We start from the raw sequence: 21,794 nt of genomic DNA on the forward strand, positions 1-21,794 counted from the left end.
TCTTTGGTGTTAGCTGATTATTACAAACTAGCAAACCCGGCCCCCTTCGCTGGGCACACTAAAATAGAATAGATATGGTTTAGAACAGAAAATATATGGTTTTCATATTATTTATTTCTTTATTCTTTATTCAAGCGCTTTGGCATAAACAATATTTTTTGTTTTTCTATTTGTTTTTGAGTAAATATAAAATATAAATTGAAAATCAGGAAAAAAGAAGATTGTTTTTAAATTTCAAATCAACGCATATGAATAATTAAGAAACAATCGTCTTTTTTCCTGATCATCCATGAATTTTTCGTTTCAATTTATATGTTTTATTAAGCATTATTGGCGGCCGCCGTAGCCGAATGGGTTGGTGCGTGGTTACCATTCGGAATTCACAGAGAGGTCGTTGGTTCGAATCTCGGTGAAAGCAAAATTAAAAGAAAAAGAAAAACATTTTTCTAATAGCGGTCGCCCCTCGGCAGGCAATGGCAAACCTCCGAGTGTATTTCTGCCATGAAAAAGCTCCTCATAAAAATATCTGCCGTTCGGAGTCGGCTTGAAACTGTAGGTCCCTCCATTTGTGGAACAACATCAAGACGCACACCACAAATAGGAGGAGGAGCTCGGCCAAACACCTAACAGAAGTGTACGCGCCAATTATTTATTTTTTTTTTATTAAGCATTGGAGCTTTTTTAACCATTATCCATTTATATTTTTCAAAAAAAAAAACGAAAAAAAATTTTTTTTCACGAACACATAATTTCATTCGGATTTCACATTAAATTCTCAAATTTCGTAAGAAATTATTCACTGTTCCAAAATCCACTCCAAAAAAATTCACAAACAATTTTTACATGTTGCACTTACGTTTTTTCCTTATGGCATCCAAATCAGAAAGAAATATTGACACATTGTAACTCACACTGTCAATTTGACAGTTCAGTTCCGCCCCAAGCGTTAAAAAAGTAAACGACATTATGGCTGGTTCAAAAGAACACTGTACGCGTTGCCAGTGTTCCGAATTACAACCAAACTTTACGAACCCCATTTTCAATACTTACTTAACAATGTGCGTAAGTTTGGTTTAATTCGGTGCAAAGACACGGCGGGCCCACGTTTTGGCATATATTTCGGGACCCTAGTCATCAATAGGTATGAAAATTACCCCGTATTAAAGCACTTATCAACAGCTTTCATTTGATACCCATATTGTACACACACAACCAAAGGTTACCCGGGTCCACGTTTTGACCTATATCTCGAGACCCCAGTCACGGAGTGGCATGAAGAATACTCTGAACTAAAGCATTCACCAACAGCTTCCATTTGATACCCATATTGTACATACACGTCCGAAGGTTACCCGGGTCCACGTTTTGACCTATATCTCGAGACCCTATCTACCAATAGGTATTCAAACTATACGAAAATCATCTTCATTACCTACTTAACAATGTGTGTAAGTTTGGTTTAATTCTGTTCAAAGACACGGCGGGTCCACGTTTTGGCATATATTTCGAGACCCTAGTCATCAATAGGTATGAAAATTACCCCGTATTAAAGCACTTATCAACAGCTTTCATTTGATACACATATTGTACACACACAACCAAAGGTTACCCGGGTCCACGTTTTGACCTATATCTCGAGACCCCAGTCACGGAGCGGCATGAAAAATACTCTATACTAAAGCATTCGCCAACAGCTTCAATTTGATATCCATATTGTACAAACACATTCTAGGCTCCACGTTTTGGTCTCTATCTCGAGACCCTAGTCACGGAGTGGCATGAAAAATACTCTGAGCTAAAGCATTCACCAACAGCTTCCATTTGATACCCATATTGTACATACACGTCCGAAGGTTACCCGGGTCCACGTTTTGACCTATATCTCGAGACCCTATCTACCAATAGGTATCCAAACTATACGGAAACCATCTTCAATACCTCCTTAACAATGTGTGTAAGTTTGGTTTAATTCGGTGCAAAGACACGGCGGGTCCACGTTTTGGCATATATTTCCAGACCCTAGTCATCGATAGGTATGAAAATTACCCCGTATTAAAGCACTTATCAACAGCTTTCATTTGATACCCATATTGTACGTACACAACCAAAGGTTACCCGGGTCCACGTTTTGACCTATATCTCGAGACCCCAGTCACGGAGCGGCATGAAAAATACTCTGTACTAAAGCATTCACCAACAGCTTCAATTTGATACCCATATTGTACATACACATCCGAAGGTTACCCGGGTCCACGTTTTGACCTATATCTCGAGCCCTATCCACCAATAGGTATTCAAACTATACGGAAACCATCTTCAATACCTTCTTAACAATGTGTGTAAGTTTGGTTTAATTCGGTGCAGACACGGCCGGTTAGCGAACACACACAAAAAGTTGACTTTATTTTATATATAAGATTTTTTTCAGTTTGTGTCCGAAAAATCCAAATATCTTACGGAACCCTATTTTTTTCCAAAATAAAATGTACTCCATGTTACTCTTGGATAATGTAGTTTTCTAATGGTGAAAGATTTTTTAAAATCGGTCCAGTAGTTTTTGAGCCTATTCGTTACAAACAAACAAACAAACAAACAAAGTTTTCCTCTTTATAATATTAGTATAGATAAAATTTGCTGAATGTAAAGTAATTGGAATTGGTGTGGTCTATTTTGTAAAAGTATATGTGCAAACATATGCCTATGCATGTTCTATCATTGATTAGAAATAAGTTAATTATTCCCGCGCGCATTTGTGCACAAGTGTATGATAATTTTGTTTACATAACGGTTCTATGTAACAGAATAGAACAGATAGACTTTAAACAAATATTTGACTGGTTATGCTGTGATTGTATGATTATACCCACAATATTTGAGCGATGCGAAGTTTCACAAAAATTAGCTCGCATGGTAATGATGACACCACGCAATACAAAATCAAAAGTATTGATACAAAACAAGTATTCAGAGGCGTTCATAATACAGACCAGGCTTACACAAGATGAGAGTATTCTGCGAGGAGCTCTCCACCAAGCTCAAATTTAGTTTTCGGGATCACTGTAGTTTTTTCCAAGCAGAAGTAGCCGTAATTAAGGAAGCTGTTGATTGGTTGCTCGCTTCTGTAATTACAGTAAAGGAGGTAAATATCTACTCCGATAGTCAAGCGGCAATTAGGGTCTTGGGCTCGTTGTTGGTACGTTTGAAATTAGTCGGGGAATGTTTTTCCACTCGATTGCATCGGAATACTTCGATTTTAGGTTCATTTGGGACCCAGTCACAACGGCATAGAGGGAAACTGCTGGGCCGATGAGTTGGCTAGGCAGGGGACCCTTCAGACGGCTTCATAGCAATATGGGAAGATTGGAGTTCCCTTAAGAACCTGTGGTCTGCAACTGGAAAGGTGGGTCTCGCGCCGACTCAGCGAGCACAAACGCGCAAATTCGCGAGATCCTTCTGGCCGCGGGGGCGCTCGAAAGAATTTCTAAGGCTAACAAAGCCACAGCTATCGAATTTGGTAGGTATCCTCACCGGACACTGTCCGTTAGGTGTCCATGCGGTGAGGCTTGGGATTGCTTCAAGCCCTTTCTGCAGAAGCTGTTTAGAGGACGAGGTGGAAACATTTCAGCAATTTCTTCTCAGCTGCCCACAAACGTAAATCGCCACTGTTAGTCGTCATCCGGAAATCCAAGCCCTGGATTCTGTCTGGTGCTCCCCCTCTCCTGTGCCCCTCCCCTCCCCCTGTATGGTATCACAACGGACGAATTTTAAATGTTTGTCCAAGTGGGCCCCTTACACCATTTAACCTAACCTAACACAAGATGATACACTGAAAAGGGCTACCGGTAAAATAGGATTGAAAATTAATGAGCACAATCAAAATCGGAACATATGAATTTGAGGCAGTGAAAACTTTTACATATTTGGTATTTAAACTAAGCTATGAAAACTCAATGGGCATCACTATCGACAAAAGAATACAAGCAGCCAATAGAGCATACTTCTCACTTTTTTAGGCTTTTTATTTAACTTGTTTGACATACAAAAATGAGTTTTTGTTTTTTAATTTGAATGTTAAAAATTCCGCTGAAGTTCGCCTGGACGGTGCTGTCCATTTTGGCTCTTATATTTATCTGAAACACAAAAAATTATTAATCAGTATGACTGTAGCTATGTCTCGTACTAGAAAAAAAAAAAAAATTGACAAAATGGCGAGGTTTTGAATATGAATTGGTTTTTTTTTTAGCTTTTTAATAAAAAAAAAAATACGAAATAATTGAAATAATAATATGGCTCTAGTACGGGCTATAGCCATTGCTGTTGTGAACAACATATTAAAATTTCAGACGATTCGTTTGAATAGTTTTTTTTTTTGTTGACAACACCTGGCCGAAAAAAGTAGTTTTTAGATAATTGAGTTTAAAGTTTTGAGAGTGGCCCCGTTACGAATCTGACTCTACCTGCTAAACGGCTGTAGAATCGAAAATACTGGGAATATCCTTCCAAAAATTAGACAGCATATTCTTAAAAGTCTATACTTTCGATATATAAAATAAAATATATATTTTTTTTAATTCTAGACCACCGGTTGCCCTTAATCTTGGTAAACGTGTTACTCCAATATTTTTTTAAATCCGGCATAAATATTGTTGAGATCGGAGAAAACCACACATACTTTTTATATCATGCTATAAATTATAGCTCGCTTATCTATGAATTTTTTTGATTTCAAAAATTAACAGCCCAGCAGCTATTAAATTATACTAAAATGTGCGCGGGTGTATAAAGTTCGGTATGGACCGGATTTAGCATTTCTTAGCTTGTTTTAATGTAATTTGCACTCGCCGAAAATTAATTAAAATTTTAATATATTTTTGTATAGGATGCGTGCGCAACATCAGTCCATCGTTATGGGAATTCGAACATCTAACAGCTTTGTACCTTAACGACAATCAGCTGTTGCGTTTGCCTGCCGATATTGGTTTGCTATCTAATTTGCGTACATTGGATTTATCAAGCAATAAGTTGCGCAGCTTGCCTGCTGAACTAGGCGAGCTAATACAACTGAGGTAAGTAAATGATATAAGTCTATAATTTAATATTTCTAGGGATTTGGCGATTGTTTTAAGTTTCCCACGATAGCTTGTTACAACAATAACATATAAAAAGAGGTTACAAAAACTCAGCAACTCATCATGCTAAATTTTCATCTATACAATAAATAAATATAATATGTACTGCACATAAAAATCTAAATTATTTTCTACATCTACAGGGTCCGGCACTCGAAGTGTAACCAATTAAGAAGGCAATAAATTTTGTTTGGAAAATTACTTTCATTCAATTCAAAGTAAAAAATGTGTGAAACTAATACGAAATGAAGAATAAATTTACTTTTGCTCGATATGACCACCTTTTGCCTTTTGGCTATGGCCTTGAGACGGTCCAGAAACGAATCGAAAGCAGCCCGAATATGATTTACAGGTATTTTGGCCCACTCGCGGACAATGGCTTTTTTCGGCTCCTTGAGACTGGTGAATCTTTCAGTTCGGACCTTGCTCTTCAAAATGGCCCATTGTGTGGACGTTATGAAGTTCGGAAGGTTTTTTTTTAGCCATTATTGGTTCGCTCGAGCTTTGTGAGATGGTTGTTGTTGTGGTATCGGTGCCGAGTCCTGTTGAAACGTCCATGGTCTGCTACCGAAATGTTTGTCTGCCCACGGCTTCAAAGCACCCTCCAGAATACTTTCCCGATAATATTTCGCATTTACTTTGACTCCAGTCTTGATGAAAACGATTGGAGAGCACCCATCTGTGGTTACAGCAGTCCAAATCATTGCCTGTGGCGGATACTGCCTCCTGGAGCCCAATCGATGACTCAAATTCTCGTATGAACGGTCGCTCAAATCAATCTTATCGTTTCGAGTTTACGAATTGCTCAATTTGAAAAATTTTCTCGTCAGAAAACACAATGTTCGGAAATTGACTGCTTCCGGCCAAGCGAAGCAACTCCATCGTTCTCTCAAGTCTGACTTGTTGCTGCTTTGATGTGAGATCATGCGCCTTTTGGATCTTGTAACCCTTGACTTTGAGATCATTTTTCAGTGTACGGCGGATGCTACGGAAAGAAATTTTCAGTTCTTTCACCATTTGATTGGCACTTCAACGGGGATTTCGCTCAAATCGCTGCTTCACTTTTTGAACCATTTCTCGTGACGTTGCAGTCTTTAGATGACCACCTCCATTACGTTTCACGATGCTATCAGTATTATTGTAACGAGTAATGGTGTGATAAACAAAAATTTTATTTACTGTAAGCTCGAGCTCACGAACCATCGCTGGTTTTGATTTTCCAGCCAAATATAATACAATAACACTACTGCGTTTGAAATCCATTACTGATTTTCTTTTTTCGCGTTCATGCCCGTGCATCAGCTGCGCGAGTGGTTACACTTTGAGTGCCGGACCCTATAATTCAGTGGATTGAATTATCACGTTCATGGATTGCATTATTTTGGTACTTTGCTTTCAAGAGTAGCATCAACAAATATCGAAAAATTCATTGAGTTTTATTGACATATAAATTAAAAATTATACAGTGTAGGGATGGAAAATAATGCTAAGTTGTTTAAATACAATTGAAAAAAAATCAACATGTTCTTAATATCACAAAACACAAACTTTATATTTTCTTTCCATTTTCAAGGAATTGCATTTTTTTTAGCTTTCCTCATACAAGTTAATAGCGATTTTTTAGCTATTATCTATTTAAACACTTGGTTTAAACAGCTGACGCACGTTTCGTGTTTTGTTTCGCTGTCAAACATCTTCAGTTTGGTCTATAATTTAACCATGAATCGTCTTACAAACGAACAACGCTTGCAAATCATTGAATTTTATTATAAAAATGCGTGTTCTGTTAAGAAAGTTTATCGCGCGCTTTTTCCATTTTATGGCCAGTTTAATCGACCCACCTAAGCGGCTATTCGAGCTATTGTGACTAAATTTAGAACAAAATTTACATTATTGGACATCAAACCACCAACACGCTTACGTAGAGTGCGAACTGAAACAAATATCGCAGCTATGTCGGCCAGTGTGAATGATGACCATCAATTATCGATTCGTCGCCGTTCGCAGCAGTTGGGCCTCTGTTACTCAACAACGTGGAAAATTTTGCGAAAGGATTTAGGTGTGAAGCATTTCAAAATACAGCTGGTGCAAGAATTGAAGCCGAACGACCTACCGCAACGCAGAATTTTTGGTAAATGGACTCTTGGAAAGTTGGCCGAAGATCCACTTTTTTATCGAAAAATTGTGTTCAGCGACGAAGCTCATTTTTTGATCAAAGGGTACGTAGAATTGTCGATTTTGGAGTCAAGATCATCCAGAAGAATTGCAAGAACAATGTATCCAGAAAAGGTGACAGTTTGGTGCGGTTTATGGGCTGGAGGTATCATTGGACCGTACTTCTTCAAAGATGCTGCGAATTGTAACGTAACTGTGAATGATGAGCGCTACCGTGAAATGATATCCAACATTTTTTTGCCCAAAATGCAACAGCTTGACTTGCTTGACAAGTGGTTTCAGCAAGACGGTGCCACATGCCACACAGCACGCGTAACAATGGACTTGTAGAGAGGCGAGTTCGGTTAACATTTTATTTCACGTTCGGGACCTGTCAATTGGGCACCCAAATCGTGCGATAGAACGCCTTTAGATTATTTTTTGTGGGGCTATGTTAAAGCTCATGTCTATTCAGACAAGCCTGTTTCAATTAACGCATTGGAAGACAACATTAACGCATTTGTATGTGAAATACCGGCCGAAACATTGGAAAGAGTATGCCAAAATTGGACTAAGCGGATGTACCATTTGAAGCGCAGTCGCGGTCAACATTTGCATGAAATAATCTTCAAAAATTAAATTATATGGACTGTACTATCGATTTAAATAAAAATTTCAGGCATTTTTCTAAATTTTACGTGTTTTTTTGAAAAACTTTCCTATAGCTCTTACAAAATCACCCTTTATAATATAATAATCTTTCAATATTTTTCTTCAAGAATATTGAAGTTTTTCCTAATAATAATGAAATCGATCAACTTTTCAAAATTAATTTTTTCTGGGTATTGGGCGAAACCAAATTTTTTAAGAGATTGGGTTATAAGTAAAAAATTAATTTCTCCGATTTTCAAAGTTAACCTCCGAAGTCCAGATATTCTAAGTTCGAAATAGGGACTTTAGTAAAAAGTTATTTAAATTAATGTCTGTAAAAAACGTAAAAAGTAAAAATATGGTCGAGATCCGCTTATTCCGCGTATTTAAATAGTATATCACATTGTTTGTTCAAAATTATATTACGGGTGCTATTAGGGGTCAAAAATGTGATCTTCGACTGAAAACTTTATATTTTAAACAACTTGTTGAGCGCGTTTTTAAAAATCAGTGTAGTTGTAAAGGTGATAGGCTGGATATCCAGCAAGGTATGTGGGCCCTGTTATAATCATTTTCAAAAATGGTAGAACAAAGAAATTGATCAACTCATGTTTGCAGTTCCTGCAATTCTGTATAAATCGGGTAGCTACATAGTGGCAACACTGAAATCAGTGAGTAGAAATCATCAATTATTTTTACGTTTATATTAGGTGTCCATAACCGCGATACATGTTTTGTCCATATAAAACTATAAAATTGCATACTCAGAAGTTTTCTAATAATTTTTATTAAAAAGTTGTAAAATTTGCTGAATTTTTCCTATTTACAAACATTTTTCTAAAAACATAACTTTTTTTTATTAAAAATTAACTAACATTAAATTAATAGAAAATGAAATGTCAAAACGTGCAAATATGTGACCTTTAATTATGGAACAGCCTTTATATGTAACGTAAGTCTATGGCATTTTATTTATTTTTTACCAAACAGTCTTTTTTTTTAATGTTTTCTTTTTTTTCAAATTTTTATACACATACCATACAAAAAAAAAACACTATTTTTTTTTAAATAGCTTTAACTTGTTTTACTAAATAAAAGAAAATGATTTTGAGTTATGGAAATCTTTATTTCGACCTTTACTTTGCACCTGCATTGGAGCTTGTCTGTTTGTATACTGCTTTATGTTCGACGCCATTTGCAATGGTTATAAATCTTTCGTTAGGGTGATTAATTCTGCGCCACCTTGTAATTTGATCTTTATTGTTTCAAGAACAATGATTTTCAAGTTCTTGATTATAAATATATTAACTTCCAATATTTATTTCTTCAGAATAATTCTTTTTTTGTCTTGGTAATAATCAACTTTTAATAATGTTTTTTATTTTGCTTTTTTATGATGCTTTTTCTTTGCTGAAAAATAATCCTAAAACGACCTTCGACAAAAAGCGGAAAAATAATAATTGTTCTTAGGTAACAAAAGAAATACAAATAATAGCTTTCTTTAAATAATCAAAGTTTGTTTATTTAAAAAACAAAATCAAATATATTGCTGAACATTTTTTGAAACTAAAATAAAAATTTACTGAAAAGTAATATTTTTCAAGCACAAAAATAGAAAACAATCAACAATTATTTTTATATAAAGGGTGGTTAAATTTCAAGGGCCAATGTTGAATGTGAACCACACCTAAACGTCAAGTTTTTTTCTGCATTTTATTTGACATTTTTCAATTTCAGACTAACTAAATTTGAACCATGGAAAGATACACAATGGAGCAACGTGTTAAAGTTATTCAGGCTTATTATGAAAACGGGTGTTCAAATCAAAATGCATATCGCGCACTTCGTGATTTTTTCAGTCAATTTAATCGTCCAGATGTGCGTACAATCGGAAAAATTGTACAAAAGTTTGAGCAAACCGGGTCTGTAGGAGATGTGAAAACACCAGTGCATGCTCGTACAGCTCGTACAGCTCGTACTGCAGAAAATATTGCTGCTGTTCGCGATAGTGTGGTTGAAGAGCCGTCCACCTCAACTCGTCGTCGTGCCCAACAATTGCACCTCTCACGCTCGTCGTTGATGAACATTATGCATAAAGACTTGCATTTACACGCTTAGAAGGTGCAATTGACTCAAGAACTAAAACTTCTTGACCATTTCAAGCATCGTCAATGGTCAGAATAGTGGCAGGAAATGGCAACAGTGAATGACCAAATTTTGAAGAAAATCATCTTCAGTGATGAGGCACATTTTCACCTCAGTGGATTCGTCAATAAGCAGAATTGCCGCATTTGGGCGAATGATAATCGAAGAGTGATTGCCGAAAAACCAATGCACCCACAAAGAGTGACTGTTTGATGCGGTTTATGGGCCGGCGGCATCATTGGTATTTTTTCAAAAATGAGGCCGGCCAGGCAGTTACTGTGAATAGTGTTCGCTCTCGTGAGATGATAACGAACTTTTTATGGCCCGAATTGGAAGAAATGGATGTGGACGATATGTGGTTTTAACAGGGCGGTGCCACTTGTCACACAGCTAATGAAACAATGGCTCTTTTCCGCGAAAAATTTAATGACCGAATAATCTCACGTCGCGGCGATGTCAATTGGCCGCCAAGATCATGTGATTTGACACCGTTGGACTTCTTTCTTTGAGGTTATTTGAAAGAAAAGGTGTACGTCGATAAGCCAGCAACAATTCAAGAGCTAAAGGATGAGATAATTCGGGACATTAACGGCATAGAACCTCAATTATGCCTCAGTGTCATCGAAAATTCGGACCATCGGATGGAGGCGTGCCGCCGAGGCCGCGGCGGTCATTTGGCCGATATTTTGTTCCATACGTAATTGCGCCATACCAATATTATCATAATAAGGAGAAATGATAATAATTTCTTAAAAAATTGTATTTTATTCAAAATCAACACCGGTCCTTGAAACTTAACCACCCCCTTATTTTTTATTATATTTATATTTTTTTTTGTTATAGGTATTTATAATTTTTTTATTGCATTTGTAAGATTTTTTTAATCATATTTAAAGTTTTAACAATACCACCTGTGATGGGTATACTCTGTACTTCAAACCAATAGAAGAATAAATAACATTTAATTTGAGCTTGAGTCTTACCTGATTCTGACTCAGAGAAAAATAATTTACTCTCTAACAGAAAACGTCATTGTTGTCAATGTTTAACTTTCCATTTAGAACAACGTTGAAAATCAATATTATAAATTTGACAAACAGTTTCGTTCTTAGCATAATCACAAATAGTTCTAAAACCAAAACTGCTTTTGCGTTGAAATTAAATATGCATTCAAATATAAAAATTTAGATATATTTTTTATTATTACTAATTACTAAAATATTTACCATTCAACTTTCAGAGAACTTTTGTTGAACAACAATTACTTGAGAGTTCTTCCCTATGAAATCGGCAAACTTTTTCATTTGCACATCCTGGGATTAATGGGAAACCCATTGCAAAAAGAATTTCTATCCATCTATAACGAACCAAATGGCACTCAGAAACTCTTAACATATATGCTAGACAATTTATCAGGTAAGTGTTTGAATTTAATTTAATATTATAAAGTACAATGGCAACGGTGTGGTGAGATGCATACATAAATCTCGAACAAGCCACGAGTCATATTTTTGACGGGATAAAAAACATGGTGCGGTGACTAAATAAAAAAAAAATTTCATTTAAAGTGAATAAAGAAAAAAATCTCAAATACATATTGTAAATGAACGATAATTTCATATTTTGCAGTTCGATTCAAATGAATAATTTTTAGAATTTTCATTTATTCTTTTAAACATTTATTGCCTGTTTGAAAGTTTATCAATGAGTTTTGCTGCATATTGAATTTGCCGCTTCTGCTTTTCAAAGGCGGAAATCTGTGTTTGAAAGCAAGTGGTCTTAGCTGGGGAAAATTTTGGTAGTCAACTGATAGACATTTTAATTAATTATAGTAAATTTTTTCTTTTAAAACTAAATTTGACGGTTTTACTGTCTCTTGAGCAGAATTCCCCGAACATGTACGGGGAATTTACAACAATAACAATACTTCATTAATGATTTTCTATGTAAAAAAAGAAGTGAAGTATTTTAAAGAGGCTATTTACTGGAATGATTCGATGTTTCCTCAACCGAGTACTATTCTTTCAGCGATATAAAATTGTCTAAAACGCGCCATATTTTCTACGTGGTAGCCACTTTAGGGCCTCTACGGGTTCCACGCAGCAAGAGATAAAATTGCAGTCTCCTTCTCCAACACATCCCAACGACCTGTGTTTCTTTTTCTTCTTGTTTGGCGCGATAACCGCTTACGCAATTTTGGAGACCTATGACCATCGACCGAAAATCGCACCGAAGTCATTAATTTGTTTCTCAGCACTCCAATTATTTTTGAATTGGGAAATTCAAGTAGATTGAGATCAGTACTGAAACTTGGTTATTCCCCAAAAATGCACTGGTAATTTTTTTAACGTTGTTGTAAAATAAATGAAGTGCAGCGCAAGCATCGCCGATCAGGGTCCTAATACACAGAGTATAACTGGGAACGAAGTAACGGATGCATTGGCAAGAGAGGCTGCGGTCCCGTTACTAACAGGCCCCGAGCCCTTCCTTGATATGGGACAACACATAATCAAGTATAAGCTTAGAAGTGAAGAGCTAGGGTCCACTGTCTCTTAAAGTTTCTGCGACAAATCCCCGGAGGCTCCAATACACCTTCTCCTTGAATGCAGTGCTATAGTGTGGAGAAGGTTGAGACATCTCGGTCAATTACAACCGGAAGAAAGACATATACGCTCAGCCCAACCCAGCTTGATCTAAAGTTTAATAAGGGAACTGGGTTTGGATGAGATACTGTAATGAATAGGCGGTAGAAAATACTATGAGGTCCAAGTGCCGACCTCAAATCAAATCTATATATAATATATGTTTTGCTGACGGCTATAATAGGTTATAAAACTGCAGAAAAAAATTGTCTAGAAATCTAATTGAAGAGCTTAGAATTTTGATGAAGCTTTTCTGATTTTTTCTTAAGTTTGAAATTTAGTTTTTGTTACAGGAGGGCTGCTACTTTTGTTTCTGACCTTTGGTAATTCTATTTAGTATTGTCAGACACCAACTGACATTTCTACTGGAAACTCTCAGCCCATTTTGATGTGTCAGTCCTATTAGTGTTGTATTAGTTATTAAAATTTAATTTAGTAAATAAAATTTATTTAGTATTGTCAGACACCAACTGACATTTCTACTGGAAACTCTCAGCCCATTTTGATGTGTCAGTCCTATTAGTGTTGTATTAGTTATTAAAAAATCTCGGAAAAAGTGGAATTAAACTGCGAACAATTTCGTGTGATTATTTTGCACAATTTTCAACGTGAATTAATAAGATAAGAATGCATAGATATACTAAAATCATTACACGGCTGCATCTTTTAGCACCCGATAAAACTGGTGCAATGGATTTTCTCGTGGTCGCTGTTCGCCCACCTACGAATTGTGTTAAGGTCGCCCAAAATCACTAGTTATGCCAGAAAATATCAATGCTGTGCTGTCATTATATCCCGTGAGATTGAGATCCTTGGGCATTTGTATGAAGAGCATCAATAAGATTTTTCATGATTTTTCAAGAAGTATTAGCAAAATCCGGGCTGCTTTGAGTTGCGATAAAATTATGCACTGACTTATTACAGCATGCCACAATATTTTTAGGACTTTTTTGTTTAAAGAGTTTTTTTTCGTCATAGTTTCGTAAAAATAGTAGTGATATGCACCTGTTGGGTCCGTCTCTTCTTCTTCTTAATTGGCGCGATAACCGCTTACGCGATTTTGGCCGAGCTTAACAAAGCGCGCCAGTCGTTTCTTTCTCGTGCTAACCGGCGCCAGTTGGACACACCAAGTGAAGCCAAGTCCTTCTCCACCTGATCTTTCCAACGCAGAGGAGGCCTTCCTCTTCCTCTGCTACCACCAGCTGATACCGCATCGAATACTTTCAAAGCCGGAGCGTTTGTATCCATTCGGACGACATGACCCAGCCAACGAAGCCGCTGGATCTTTATTCGCTGCGCTATGTCTATGTCGCCGTAAAGCTCATACAGCTCATCGTTCCATCGTCTGCGATATTCGCCGTTGCCAACGTGCAAAGGTCCAAAAATCTTACGCAGAATCTTTCTCTCGAACACTCCAAGCGTCGCTTCATCGGATGTTGTCATCGTCCAAGCTTCTGCGCCATACGTTAGGACGAGCATGATGAGAGTCTTGTAGAGTGTTAGTTTTGTTCGTCGAGAGAGGACTTTACTGCTCAGTTGCCTACTTAGTCCAAAGTAGCACTTGTTGGCAAGAGAGATTCTACGTTGGATTTCAAGGCTGACATTGTTATCGGTGTTAATGCTGGTTCCTAAATAAACGAAGTCTTTTACAACCTCGAAATTATAACTGTCTACAGTGACGAGGGTGCCGATACGCGAGTGCGCCGACTGTTTGTTTGAAGGCAGGAGGTACTTCGTTTTGTCCTCGTTCACCACCAAACCCATTCGCTTTGCCTCTTTATCCAGTTTGGAGAAGGCAGAACTAACAGCGCGGTTGTTAAGGCCGATGATATCAATATCATCGGCATACGCCAACAATTGTACACTCTTATAAAATATTGTGCCTGAGCGATTAAGTTCTGCGGCTCGTACGATGCTCTCCAACATCAGGTTAAAGAAGTCACACGACAGCGAGTCACCCTGTCTGAAACCTCGTTTGGTATCAAACGGCTCGGACAGGTCCTTCCCAATTCTGACGGCGCTGCTGGTGTTGAGCAACGTCATCTTACATAGCCGTATTAGTTTTGCGGGGATACCAAATTCAGACATCTCGACATACAGGTAACTCCTTTCCGTACTGTCGAATGCAGCTTTGAAGTCGAGGAAAAGATGGTGTGTGTCGATTCTCCTTTCATGGGTCTTTTCCAAGATTTGGCGTATTGTGAATATTTGGTCGATGGTAGACTTTCCAGGTCTGAAGCCACACTGATAAGGTCCAATCAGTTGGTTGACGGTGGGCTTCAGCCTTTCACACAATACGCTCGCTAGAACCTTATAGGCGATATTTAGAAGACTAATCCCGCGGTAATTGGCACAAATTGCAGGATCGCGCTTCTTATGGATTGGGCAGAGCACACTTAAATTCCAATCGGCAGACATGCTTTCATCCGACCATATTTTGCATAGGAGCTGATGCATGCACCTTACCAGCTCCTCGCCGCCATGTTTGAATAGCTCAGCCGGCAGTCCGTCGGCGCCCGCGGCTTTGTTGTTCTTTAGCCGTGATATTGCTATTCTCACCTCGTCATGGTCGGGTAACGGAACGATAATTCCGTCGTCAACGATTGGGGTATCGGGATCTTCACATTCTCTATGACATGCGCAGCTGTCACTGTTTAACAGGTTCGAGAAGTGTTCCCTCCATAATTTAAGATTGCTCTCTACGTCAGTCACCAGATCGCCGTCTTTGTTCTTACAGGAAAACGCCCGGTCTTAAAACCTTCTGTAAGCCGCCGAACTTTCTGGTAGAATTTTCGGGCGTTGTTCCTATTGGCCAGCATCTCAAGCTCCTCGCACTCACGTATTTCGGCCTCTCGTTTCTTCTGTCGGATAATACGTCTCTCTTCCTTTTTCAGCTCTCTGTAGCGATCCCACATGGCTCGCCTTGCGCCCGATCGCAGCGTGGCTCAATAGGCGGCATCTTTTCTTTCGGCGGCAGCATGCCATTCCTCGTCGTACCAATTGTTTTTTCGGGCTCGCCGGAATCCGATTTCTTCTTCGGCGGCGGTACGTATGGAACGAGAAATGTTGCTCCATTGCTCGCACATGCCGGTGTGTTGGGCAGTGCTCTCCGAGAGCAGGAGTGAGAGTCGAGTGGCGAATCTTCTGGCTGTCTGTTGTGATTGCAGCTTTTCGATGTCGAACATTCTTTGCGTAGGTAGATGAACGTTTTTTGCTGCACAGAGGCGTGTGCGCAGTTTGGCTGCAACAAGGTAATGATCCGAGTCGATGTTGGCTCCTCGGATCGTACGTACATCTAATACACTAGAAGAGTGTCTTCCATCTATCACAACATGATCGATCTGGTTTCGCGTTTTTCGATCAGGAGACAGCCAGGTTGCCTGGTGTATCTTTTTATGCTGGAATCTGGTGCTGCAGACTACCATGTTTCGGGCCCCGGCGAAGTCAATCAGCCTCTGTCCGTTACCGGATGTTTCGTTGTGCAGGCTGAATTTTCCGACTGTGGGACCAAAAATTCCCTCCTTGCCCACCCTGCCGTTGAAGTCGCCAAGCACGATTTTTATGTCGTGGCGGGGGCAGCGCTCATAGGAACGTTCCAAGCGCTCATAAAAGGAATCATTGGTCGCATCGTCCTTCTCTTCCGTCGGGGCGTGGGCGCAAATTAGCGAGATGTTAAAAAATCGCGCTTTGGTGCGGATTATTGCAAGACGCTCGTCCACCGGAGTGAACGACAGTACTTGGCGACGAAGTCTCTCTCCCACAACAAATCCGACACCGAATTTGCGCTCCTTTACATGGCAGCTGTAGTAGACGTCGCAAGGTCCTATGTTTTTCTTACCTTGCCCCGTCCATCGCATCTCTTGGATGGCAGTGATGTCAGCCTTTACTCTCACGAGGACATCAACCAGCCGGGCAGAGGCACCTTCCCCATTAAGGGACCGGACATTCCAGGTGCATGCCCTCAAATCGTATTCCTTATTTCGTTTGCAGGGGTCGTCATCAGTGTTGGAAGTTCTCATCCGAGGCTTTGTTGCTGTTTTCATTAGGGGGGCTTTTTAAGTGGCGGGTCCCAAACCCAGCGCACAACCAGCTATGCTGGGATGCTTCGCCTTCTCACGTTAGTTCACTCCCGAACGGGTGTTCGGAAGCTAACCAGAGGATACGTGGGCTAATCCCGGACGTTGTGAGCTGCTTGAACCATATGTAGAAGAATCGTCCTGGCCACTCCCAAGTGAATGGCGATCAGTAACTTTCCCCACTTGCGTGGACTTCTACACATGGAACCATCGTCCTTGGGTCCGTCTATTGACAATAAATATGCCGCCTTGAGCATTCAATGACATTTTTTTTTAAGTTTCATTCCCTTGAAGGTGGAACCATTTAAAATAACTGAGGAGCAGCACATCTGCTTCGGGAAAAACCAATTTCGAAATATCGCATCTCTTTCCTCCGCAATTTCCTGTGGAAAGTCAATGACAGTACCTTGACTGTGATTTCTCCATGTGTATATTGAATCCTTCTCAGTTATATCTTAAATCTTTGAAATAAATTGTAAGCCGAGTATAGCTTCGTCATCTCTAGATTGTCATATCCGTGAATGGGGGGGAAGGGAATAAAAGTAGAGGAAACAAAGTCTCAGTATCTAAAGATTTACCAAATAAATGAAAACGAAACCATATGACGCTGCTCTTAATGTTTTTTTCGGATGGTTATTCTTATTGTTGCTTTTGTGCAATCACTACTATGCACACTTGTTGCAAATTGCAACATTATTTCATGATCACTTTTCTTTAATGTGCAGCACAACAACATCAATTGTATAGTGCAATTACCGTTTGCGTTCACTATTCCAGTCATCAGCGTAGAAAGGTGCCACCATCGTCAGCCGGTTGGAAAATGTTCACACATATACTGTGACGCACTTGCTGCCGGATCGGCTGGTCAGTAGCATTTGTTAGCTGCGGGGCAGGTTTGTTTTGCTTTGCTTTGTTTTGCTTTACGTTGCACTTTTGGCCATTCATTTTTCTTTGGGTGCCGTATTAGCCTGACTGGTTGCATAGGAACAGCGAAAAGAGAAAGTTTCCTTGCGAAACATTTCAATCACAGCTAGAGTGGCGCAAGCCGCTGTAACAAGAGACAAACTTGTCCACATTCACACGCACACATATATATACACAGCGTCTGGCTGTTAGGGTGATACTAATAAAAATTATACTAATTTACTACATGACGTCGACCTCATCAACATATCAAGATTTGGTCATGCAACTCGATCGAAATGCTTTTCATAAGGCGAATAGAATATAATATCGTGCAGAAGTCTGATTTAGACCCAAATGGTATCATGAACGGTTTCCCATTGGTAACACCGGTCGACATGATTTTTGAGACTGGCTTCTAAATATCAAATTTTATTAACTTACTAATAGAGAGAAAAATAGTTTTTGTAATCAAATTTTGCTTTTGTAGAAACCTGAGAAATGTTTAGAATATTAATTAATTTTTTTTTTTCATAAATTATAATTAGAAAAATGTTTTCGGAGCGTCTGAGTATTTTTAATTCAATAATAAAAGCTTGAAAATGTAGAATAATAAAATATCAAGTAGTAGTTCTGTAGTCCTGCCATGAAAAAGCTTATCATAAAAAATATCTGCCGTTCGGAGTCGGCTTGAAACTGATGGTCCATTTGTGGAACAACATCAAGACGCACACCACAAATAGGAGGAGGACCTCGGCCAAACTGGGTGTACGCGCCAATTATATATATATATAAGGATTTTCTCCCATTAAACTCCATATGTAATCTCGCAGAAAAAAGCAAACTTTAAAGGTTAAGAATGGATAATTTGGTGTTTTTGATGCCTGGCATCAGAATTTATGAATTGAAAAAGCAAACCAGAAATACAATTTTTTGTCGACCTGTGTAATTTTTCCATTTTTTTATTAATTCAGCAGACTACATAGGGCTTCCGCGCACACATCCCACTTGCTAGGTATTTTTTTTAACAAATTTCCTTCGGAAATGTTATTTTAAACTCATTAATCTTGTGTGTAGAGAGCAGTTCATTAGGATGCAACGCAACTTTAATATTATGAATGACCAAAAACGAATAATTTCATATTCAGAAACCAAATTGCCTAACTCGCCTCTTATGCCATTTTTCCTAACCAAAAATAACAATTAACAGCATTTTCAATGTTATTGTGGTTGCTTTCGAAACCGACTTTTACAATCCGTTAATCAACTGCATATATGTATGTATTGTACATACATATTTATTATATATCATAATTTTGTAACTTGCACCTTCTTATTATGGTCATAAATATTATTCAGAGGTATAACCAAAAACTCTAGCTAAACAAAGAAAAATCATGAAAATAATTGAACTTTTATTATAATATGATATTTATAATTGAGATAAGATCTTTTATTTCGGCACATAAATTGTATTTTTTCTATAATTGTTTATTTCGATAAAAACTTCTTTTTTAAACGGTCGCTCTTTGGTCGATAATATGAAATGTTTGCATAAATGTTTGGCAGGGAAATGTTTGCCATAAACACTATCTGGCAGGCTCTCGATTTCACTATGTTTGCTATTGACGTTTTGAAGTATAAAAGTAAAAACAAATATTAGTTTGAGAAAAAAGAAATTCATTATTTTCTCGTTAGATGGCTGTAGTGATCGATATATCGTAAAGTATCGATCAAACAATTTAAAGTTTATTCTCGTTGTCAAAGTGACATTTCACGCTAAACAAAATTTACGCAAAAATAATGAATTTTTTTTTCCGAAATTAATATTTATCGGACATGTATTACATTTCGACATGTGTCGGAAATCGAAATGACCATTCTGTTTCAATCTCAAAGCGGCTGCTAATTTCAGCTTAGTAGGCATAGGCGACGGCTTTATTAAAAGCTTAGTGTCGGTCATAATACTTTGCAAGGCCTTTTTATCCTTCAAAAAGATGTAGTTGTTGATGATAATGTTGAGAGTACATCTTTGTATATACATTTATACAGGCTCTGGAATTTCCAAAGAATTGCTCAACCCTCTCATGACTTTTCAGGTTGTTTTGCTGTACGAGGTTTATTAAAAAAGTAAGGTGAATTTCGCGGGCTACGTACATTCGACTTTCGATTACTATTATTATTTTTTATGTTGGTACACTCGTCTCGAAGATATGCTCACGGGTTTAGTAATATATTGTAGCATGTTTAGTTTGTTTGTTAGAGATATAAATACATTTGCGTGTTCGGCGATTTTCTGAAGTCAACGATGATCCAGATTTGCTTAAAAGGGTCATAACCAGTGACGAATCATGGGTAATTTTTATGACATCGAAACCAAAGCCCAATCGTTCCAAAGGAAGAGTCCAGGAGAGCCAAGAGTCGATAGCAGAAAATCGCCGAACACGCAAGTACTTGTCTCTCACAAACAAACTAAACATGCTACAATATATTGCTAAAACCGTGAACATACCTTCGAGACGAGTGTCCCAACATAAAAAAAATTTATGGAGAGTCAAATGTACACAGCCCGTGAAATTTGAAAATTCACTTATTGTTTTGACAAACTTCGTATTAAATAAGCAGAAGAAGTAAAAACACTAATTTTAACGCAAATCTTCATTTTAAAATTAAATAGAAGTTTCTGTTGTCTGATAGCCAGCTGTTTCGGAGTCATTTATTTATTATACAATCAATAAATAATTGTTTTTACTGGCGGCTTACTACAAAAATGTATTAAACAAAAAAGCTAAATTACAATTCTTCGTACCTGATGACAAAATAATTTTAATATATCAAGTTGTTCTATAAGTTTTGCGATTCGATAAGAAAAACGCAATTTTATGGTTTGAAATACACTTTATTATTCAGTACAGTGTCGCTGAACATCAATACATTTGCTCCAAAGAGATTTCAATTTATGAATTTCATCCCTGAAGTGAGAATTTGGAACGATTTGATAAAATACGGTTCCACTGCTCTTATGAGCTCATCATTTGATGAAAACGCTTTCCACGTACGATTTTTTTAGGTCTGGAAGCAGATGAAAGTCGCTAGGGGACAAGTCTGGTGAATACGATGCTTGGTCCAAATGCTCTTGTGACACGGTGTATTGTCTTGATGAAAAAGATTCTTTTCCTTTTGCAAACGGGGTTTTTTTCACGAGTTTTTTCCTTCAGCTGGTCTAAAAGGTTACAATAATATTCAGAATTTATTGTTTTACCAGTTTGCAAGAAATCCACAAACAAAATTCCTTTCGCATCTCAAAAAACCGATGATAGCAGCTTTCTCACCACCTCTTGTTTTGATTTAGGATCATGGTGATAGACCCAAGTCTCATCCATAGTGATGAATCGATGCAGAAAACCCCCTAATCCTTTTGAAAACGCTCTAAAGGTTGCTGAGAAAGTCACATTCGACTGTGTTTTTGTTCCATTGTTACCGAATGCGTCACCCATAGTGCACACAGCTTTCTGAAACCCAATACTGTATGTAGTAAAAATATTGTTTACACGGCTTCCACAAAATCATTTTCAGTCACTCGACGATTTTCCAATACCATATCCTGTATTTTTTCTACGATTTCTGGTGTTGTTTCTGTTTTTTGACTTTCTTGACGTGGATCGGCTTCAATTCTTGGACGACCACATTTAAATGAGCACCCATCTTTATGCCGTACTAATTGATGGCGAAAAGTCCTTATACACTTTCAACATTCGTTCATTTCCTTTGCTTTTAAACCTTCCGTAAATAAAAATTTCATCACTGCACAATACTTGCTTTTTTCCATTGTAGAAAATCCTGTGACAAGTCGATACAATGGCTCGTAAACAAAGAATGAATAGACATATTGAAATGAAACGTCACATACGTTCAAACGAAGAGTGTACCAACATAACAAAAAAAAAATGTAGGCTAGTAGCAATGCTCTCTCTTATCGAACCGCGAAACTTATTGAACAACCTAGTGCATATGAGGATTCAGGTTCTTTTAGTGTTGTTGTTGCTGTTCCTATGGCTAGCCCATTTGCTTATTCATTTTCCTTTAAGCTTGTT

General features: G+C 37.9%; 1 protein-coding gene across 3 annotated transcripts in view; it reads left to right on the forward strand.

Annotated features, from left to right (window-relative positions):
* The window catches only part of LOC128855024 (CCR4-NOT transcription complex subunit 6-like), a 98,185-nt gene that overhangs the window by 3,109 nt on the left and 73,282 nt on the right, over positions 1 to 21,794 (forward strand). For all 3 annotated transcript variants that reach the window (XM_054089589.1, XM_054089587.1, XM_054089588.1), the window contains exons 4-5: positions 4,880 to 5,066; positions 11,320 to 11,495. In XM_054089589.1, coding sequence (XP_053945564.1) covers positions 4,880 to 5,066; positions 11,320 to 11,495 — 363 coding nt within the window. The remainder of the gene's footprint in view (positions 1 to 4,879; positions 5,067 to 11,319; positions 11,496 to 21,794) is intronic.

This window comes from Anastrepha ludens, chromosome 2 (genome assembly GCF_028408465.1).
Source record: "Anastrepha ludens isolate Willacy chromosome 2, idAnaLude1.1, whole genome shotgun sequence".
Taxonomy (NCBI): domain Eukaryota; kingdom Metazoa; phylum Arthropoda; class Insecta; order Diptera; family Tephritidae; genus Anastrepha; species Anastrepha ludens.